This window comes from Desmodus rotundus, chromosome X (assembly GCF_022682495.2).
Source record: "Desmodus rotundus isolate HL8 chromosome X, HLdesRot8A.1, whole genome shotgun sequence".
Classification (NCBI taxonomy): Eukaryota; Metazoa; Chordata; class Mammalia; order Chiroptera; family Phyllostomidae; genus Desmodus; species Desmodus rotundus.
Genome location: NC_071400.1, coordinates 70487157 through 70494935, shown reverse-complemented (window position 1 = coordinate 70494935; position 7779 = coordinate 70487157). Strand labels below are relative to the sequence as shown.

The 7779-nt window shown below is 41.6% G+C and overlaps 1 protein-coding gene across 1 annotated transcript in view; it reads left to right on the top strand.

Moving 5' to 3' along the window:
* The first annotated feature begins 2372 nt into the window (after positions 1-2372).
* The window catches only part of MAOA (monoamine oxidase A), an 87361-nt gene continuing 81954 nt past the window's right edge, over positions 2373-7779 (top strand). The window contains exon 1 of the mRNA XM_045187515.3: positions 2373-2557. Within this exon, the coding sequence (XP_045043450.3) occupies positions 2485-2557 (73 nt within the window). The 5' untranslated portion in view covers positions 2373-2484. The remainder of the gene's footprint in view (positions 2558-7779) is intronic.

Sequence of the window (7779 nt, the reverse complement as noted above, 5' to 3'; positions counted from 1 at the left end):
GTCCATCTTCTCTAGTAGCTCCTCTGGTGCATGATCAATGAAGGTCTCCAACTGCGTTGTGTCACCCGTGTATCCTCTGTACCTTGCCCTGCACCTAGCACATATATGAAATAAAATATTTGAATGAAAAGACATGCAAAGAACAGGAAAAAGGAGAAATTTGGACAGGATCATACTTGAAAGAGCTGAATTCTTTATACCTATTACTTGTTCTTGTTCTGCTTCAATGTCTAACAAGATAAAAATGATACCTATTTAGCCATAAGTTTTAAATCCTTTTCTTATTTAGCTATTAAAACTGGATGAAGACTAAATTCCCATTCCTTACAGTTTCTTCAACAAGATATTATTTGATACAGAATGGGATGAGGGTTAAGTGGAAGATATGTTTATAGGTGGGAACAGATACTAGTTAACGCCCTAGAGTTCTCATTATTTACTTTGAATTCATGACATAATTACATTTATTTTTAAGGGCTCAGTGATGGCAAATTCACCTCTAGTTGGAAAAAAGTGGAAAACTTAAGGAATAAAAGTAGCAAGACAAGAGGATTGCTGTACAGTAGAATATGCACGTTAAATATTCCTCTTTCCAGTAGGACAGGGAAACACGTGTTTTTTTTTGTTTTGTTTCTGCACTTTAACCATCCCTTGACCTTCACTTTTAAAGTGCAGATCCCACTTAATCTGTGATAGCTGAGTTGTTAATTTTGTCACCTACTTGCTTCAGTTTTGGTTAAGCACTTCGCTTGAAAAAAGTCACGGAAAACCAATAATTGCCAAGTCTCCTCCAAGTGACAGTTACCACTTCAACTAGTCCCTTCTCTAGGTGGGGTGCGCGGCTGAGCAGACCTCACCGGGCTCCTTGTTACGTCATAAATGAGCTAAACCAAGTGGAGAGGCGGACCTGCGACTCTGCGTTCCAAGTCCGCTTCCTTAAAGTACCCAATTCCCAAGCCCACCCTGGCCCAGTCTCTTTTTAGTTAAATCGAATGAATAAGAGCACCAGGTTAAAACTCCCACCCGACCACGCCCACAATCTAACTCAGCCATCCACCCACCGAAGTGGCTTCGCCCGGCCACGTGACCACTCAGAACGCTCTCGCCCAACGCTCTAGCCCGGAGCATTTGGAGTAGGCGCAGCCAGGCCGTAACAACGCCTCGGGTTCCCAGGTCTGGGCTCGGAGAATGTCCGAGAGGCCAGCTTCCGTTGGGGAGGGGCAGAGGAGAGCAAAACGTGAACCTCCAGCCGGCATCCGGACTTTGAGCTCACAGGGCGGTGGCAGCGGGAGTGGGCCAGAGGCAGAACCAACGCCCGTAGTCGGGACCGCCTCAGACCAGATCCCGGCCCTGGCCTCCGCATCCGGGTCCAGTACCCAATCTGAGTGGCGGACCATTTCTTATTTGTCTTCCAGCAGCCAGTGTAACACTTCTACACAGGATGCGGACGATTCATGGAGCTCCAGCACTCCTTCCCAACTCAGTCCCAGTACTGGCCTAAGAACTGATACTGACTCTAACATCGGCCTTTGGGGCTTTCCCGCTTATGGCCTGACCCACCAGACGCCCCTGTCGGGCACCCACTCCAGCAACTCTGAGAGCGTTGCCCCCGACTCCATCCCGGACGCCGACAACATCCAGGTGTCAGTACGTGAACTTCCTACGACCAATAACACTCCCCAAGGATCTGTACAAGGAGCCATCCACCCCTTGATGCCTGGCTTTTTCAGGGTATCAGTACCACCAATACCTCCTATACGCAGTAACAGTCCCGAAATATTACTACCTGACTACACCCGTTCCTCATTGTTCACCTCCTCCTGGGATTCAGTGGAAGTGCCTCTGACACCAAATAACACCCCCCGGGTATCATTATCAGAGTCCATCGAGTCCTCAGTAACCTACTCCTCCCAAGAATCTATATGTGGATCTTTCCCATTCTCGGGCTCCTCCAGAGCGTCTATTCAGGCCCTTGCCCCGTCCTCAGTGCTCAGCACCCCACGCAGTTCGGTACAAGAACGGGTCATGCTCTTGGGCTCCTCGCTCGAGTCCATTCAGGGATCCCCCCCGGTCTCAGAACTCAACCTCCCACGGAGTTCCATACAAGAAACTGTCAGGGTCTATCACTCTTCCCGAGGGTTGCTACAACAGTCCGGCCCCCCCTCAGTGTCCCGCCTCCTCCTGCATTCCGGACAAAAACCTCTTACACCGGTGAACTCCTCCCTAATATTGGCACGAATGTCCACCCAGCGCTCAGGACCAGATACCCGTCAAATGCTGGTGGATGGATCGGATTCGCCCCAGGACTCTACCCGGGTATCAGTACAACTATCTGCTCCGCCCTCAGGGCGGGGCTCCGCCAGGCAATCCTTGGAAGAATCGGCTCCGCCCCCGAGCTCCCCAGGAGAGTCAGTAGAAAAGTCCGCAACGCCCTTGGCCAGCCTCTCTCCTACACTCACGCGCAGGGAGACTGTCAACCAGGAGATGGCGAGTCGGGAGAAGGCGAGCATCTCGGGCAACACATTCGACGTAGTCGTGATAGGAGGCGGCATATCAGGTAAGTGTGAACCACAGCAGTAGCCAGAGGGGCCCTGGTGGCCGGAGAGTTAGATTTGCAGTAGCGCCCGGACGTTTGGGGACAGGGATGGTTTCTCAGGCATTCGAGAGTGCAACAGTGGCCTCTCTGGCCCCCGGCCGAGGCAGGGCAGGAATGGGGTTTGTGCCAGTGTTGCTGATGGTGTGAAGTGGGAGAGGCAGGAACAATACTTTATTACTACTATTAAATACTAACATTTAATTAGCTGTTGCTGTGCAGTTATATTTAGCACTTCATGTGGATTTTCTCCATCCTCAGCAGTCCTGACAAGTGGGTAATATATTCGCCTCCATTTTACAAAACCGAGAAACTGAGGTCTGGAGCATTTCAAGTCAAATAACCTAGCTGGCAAGTGTCTAAATGATTTTCTCCTATTTGAGATTCTCACTTCTAATTCCTGAGGTAGCTTCTTTGCCTCATTGATTTCAAGTACTTTGCCCTAAAATGGCAAAGTACATCAGTATATGGGTTTATGTAGTATTTATGTAATAACAGTGTTATTCCAATCCTGCTCTTAAAGCACCTTTCCTTAGAAAATTTGGTAAGTGAAGAGGAAGGAGGAAGAATTGGTAAGGAAAAAGGTTCAAATACACGGCGACAGATGGAAACTAGAATTTTGGTTGTGACAACAATATAGTGTATACAGAAATCAAATTATAATGTGACATATTAAATATTAGTATAATATAATAACATTATATTATAATATTATATTATATATAATTATTACACACCGAGGTAATGATATGTAATTATTAAGAAATAATATATATAATTATATATAATGTATAAATATATATTACAAGTATAGTGGTATTATATTATATATAAATATAACATTATCTATAAAAATATAATCTTTATAGGTAATATTATAATATACAATATAATTAACCTGAAACATATAATATTATTAACCTATGTTGCCACAATAAAAAAGAAAAATACAAAAAGAAAAAGAGAGAGGGATGAGCTTTTAGTTTTAACCTACCCCCACTGCTTTTTTATAACTTGAAGGAAGATGTAGGTTATTTATTGCCCAAAGGGAATCCATTTGTGAAGCTGGAGTCAAGACCAGGTTAGGGCATGCCTTGTTGTGTCCTTTAATAAGAGCTCCTCCCCATCCCCAAATTATGTCCTGGTGAGTCTAGGTTGCCCTGGGACTGGCTTGGGTTTGTAGCTGACCAATGCAGTGGTAGATAAGGCTTTTCAGGATCTTCCTGGAAACCTCATCATGACTGATATATTAAATTGTCACTTATGTTGACATAAATAATATCAATGTTTGAAATCTACAAATTATGTTTTAGTCCTATCTGGAATCCCACACTAATCTGTCCAAAACTCAGGAAGGGGGTTAATAATTTTTGAAGTATACCAGCAGGATCTGATTTGGAAAGAAGGAGAAAGGCAAGAAGGGAGTAATTAGGGTAGCCCCACAATAGCCATTTTTATGTATAATCCTTTTGAGAAGACTCTGAACATGTTTACAAATTAATTTTGTGTGAACATAGTTTTTTACTTAGCTTGTTAAGGATAAACAGTCTTAATTACCAGAGAAACGATTACCATAAGCTGTTGCTTTGACAACTCCAGCCAGTGCCAGCAAAAACATGCATGTATGTTGGAGCATCACAGGAAAGTAGATCCCGGTGGAGAGTAAGAAAAATAAGTAGTTCCCTTCCTTTCATTCATTCATTCATTCATTCACTCACTCCAGTGCCTGCAATGAAGTGGACTGGTATTTCCAAATACCTAGAAGCAATATGATGTTTGATCACTGAAAAATAAATACGATGATGTGTTGTGTAAATTGATTAGGATTTCTATCTTCTCTCCCATCTCCATACTATCCATATTTTACAATTCAGGGTTCTTTCTGGGATATTATTCTTGTGTTTTTCTTGTTCCGTGTTCCCATATTTCTTCCGGAGCATTTTGTCTTAAATTTTTCCTCTGCCTAATTACCTGCTCTTTCTCCCTTTCCATACATGGATTTACCATGAAGCTGATGACCCTTATGCTTTATGACCTTACAAATGTGGGTCCCCTTTTGTTTTCATTCTAAATAAATAACCAGCTTCATATTGAATCTTTGCATTCTTTTCTCTTAAGGAGAGCACCCAAATTCTGTGAGCTTCAGGCCCCATAAAATCTGAATCTGTCCATGCTTGCTATTTATTAATTTTTAATTTCTATTTGGGGGAAGAAAAGGGAATTTCTTGCACAAGGGTTCATACCCCTATTCCAGAAGCCAGCTTCCAGTACATCAGTGACAATGATAAAGGCACTGGGCTTCCTCTCATATCATCTCAATCAGTCAGATTTGTGTGATTTTAACACCAAAACTATAGGTTTGCCTATTCTGGATATTTAATACAAATGGAATTATATAATTATGTAGTCCTTTGTGACTGCCTCCTTTCATTTAACACAATGTTTTTAAGGTTTGTATTGTGTGTGAGTACTTTATTTCTTTGTATTGCCAAATAAAATATTCTGTCATATGGATAAATTTAAAAAAAAAACAAAAACAAAACACCAAAACTGACCAGAAACACTGCCTTATGACTGTAGTGCCTTCCCAGATGGTCCATAGATACAAGTCTGGCTCTGGATAAACCTTGCACACAGAGTGGGTGTTTCACTAGTAAATGAGAGAGGCATTACTTCCTAAGGGCTCTTGAGAACTCAAACACATCATTTTGTGTGTGTTTAGCAGTATCCCATGAGTGACTTAACAGTCCCTCTATCAGTTGTAAATGTTTTGGATGTTTCTTATAACTTTTGTCAGGACTTGTACATTTTACTGTGTTACCAGCACACTTCAAATATATGACCAATATGTATCATCTGCAGTATTACTCCTATTATACAATAAAATAACTTCCAGAAGAGTACAAATTCTAAATGACATTCCTCAAAAATCAATTCCTTATCAGCAGAATTATCTTTCATTTTGTATATCTTTGCACTCAGAATAGCAACATCTTAATATAACTCCTTTTTGCCATTAAGATACATAAAACAAAGTATAACCCAAAGCCACAAAATCTCTTTTTCTGTACACTCACCAATTAAATAATTTTATTTTATTTTTTTAGAGATTTTATTTATTTTAATTTTTAGAGAGGGGAGGGAGAAAGAGAGGAAGAGAAACATCAATGTGTGGATGCCTCTCTCATGCCCCCTACTGGGGACTACAGTACAACCCAGGCACGTGCCCTAGACTGGGAATCGAACCATGACCCTTTGATTCACACAGGCCGGTGACACTCAACCACTGAGCCACACCAGCCAGGGCCCCATTAAATTATTTTATGTAGTATTTAGTAGTTGAGAGGGGGAAAACCTCTGCTCATTTGTAGTAGCATAATGGTATCTTTTACATGCTCTCACCCTTGTCCATCATCCATCATCTATCAAGTCCTTTCTAAAACTCCTTTCATGTTTTCTGTGACACTATTGGATCCTGAGTTTTTTCCCACACTGATTGATCCTTTTCTATTCCTTTCATTGTGCCCATATTCTTGTGAAATTCTAATTTTGAAATGGCCTCAAGTTTTCCTTGTTCATTACTTTTGGGCTCTTATGCACTTTCCTCCTCTCTTTCTCATTCTAGCACTTCAGCTTTCCCTTATCTATAGAGAGCTCTTAAGTCTCCAGTTTGAATCCTTTCCTTCCTCTGAACTCCTATCACATAGCATATATGCTCTTGAATATTTCACACTTGAATGTCTTGTTCTTCATATTTTACATGTACCAATGCCTCCTTGCCCTTTGATCCAGCTTCTCTTCCTGAGTTCCTCAACTCTTTGGCACCACCACCTTTCATCATTTTTGACACATCATTTTCTACAGCATCTATATCCAGTCAACAGATCCTGCTAGCTCCTCTCGGGCTCTTCCTTTTCTCAATTCCCAGTGACACCTCTGTCCCTATGACAGAAACTTGACCCCTTCAGCTCACTACATTATGAGCATCTTCCCAGTGGCTACTTTTTACTTTGGACTTTCCTTTCATGTCCATCCTGCAATGTTCTCCCAGACGTGATTTTTTAAAAAACTTCTTTCATCACCTCACTCTTCTACAAGACCTTTATTGTCTATTACCAGTGCTTTAAGCTCCCCTCCACACCTCCAATTATCTGGCCCCATCCACATTTTTAGACAAGTAGCATTCCCCACTATCCCCAGCAACAACTTGAGCTTTAATCACTCTGCTTTCTTGTCCTCATTGCTACACCATGTTTATTTTGTTCCTCCATTTCTTCCCTATTTTTTGTTTTTCTTAACATGGAAGTTCTCTCTGACCATTTACATTTTATCTATTTTCCAATACCTGATTAAGGGTGCTTTCCTTGATCAGTGTGGCTCCCCCTTCATTTTTCTTTAGTCTTATAGAGCTTAGAATCTATATCTAACAATTTTCACTTATTTTCTGTCTCTATTCCCTCATGTTATTTTAAGTATAATGGATCAATTGCTGACTTTAGATGCTAGTTCTTACTCATGAATTGATGCAAAGGTAACAAATGACAGAAACCCAGTGACATAAGATTTCAAAATCTGCCCTTAACTGAATATTTGTGAATTGGCTCTCTTTAGGGAGAGAGAAAAAGCCAACACCAGGGGACAATGCATACTTTAGAGTCTTTCAGCAAAAGGGGTTTTTAAATGGCAGTCTATCTAGTCCAATCTCCCAAGACTTGAATTCTCTCGATAGCATCTCCTTAGTGATTATCTGTCTGTAGCTTTGAACACATCTAGGAAAAGGGAATGCTCTATCCCTCAAAGTAGCTCATTATAAGCACAGGTAGCTGTGGTGCCTGGAATTGGTCAAGCATTTTTGGGAGTCTCTACCATGTGCCAAGCACTGTCTAGATCACAAGGAAAGAGGTATATATAAAGATGAGTGGGTAGTGTCCTGCCTTATCCTCTTGTAAGAAGTTATCGAGTGGGAAAGTAATTGACATTAATGCAGTGAGAGAAATATTAATGTTACAAATATAAACAAACTGCTGGGACCTGGAAAGGTAAGTAGAATTTTTAACAGGTGGCGATAAGAGGATGAAAAAAACAGGAGAGACTAGAGGAGCACAGATACTGAGTCATGAGACAACGATCCATACATAAGCAGGGTTTAATTTAAGCCTATGGCAAGAGCTCCAGGGAAGGAAAAT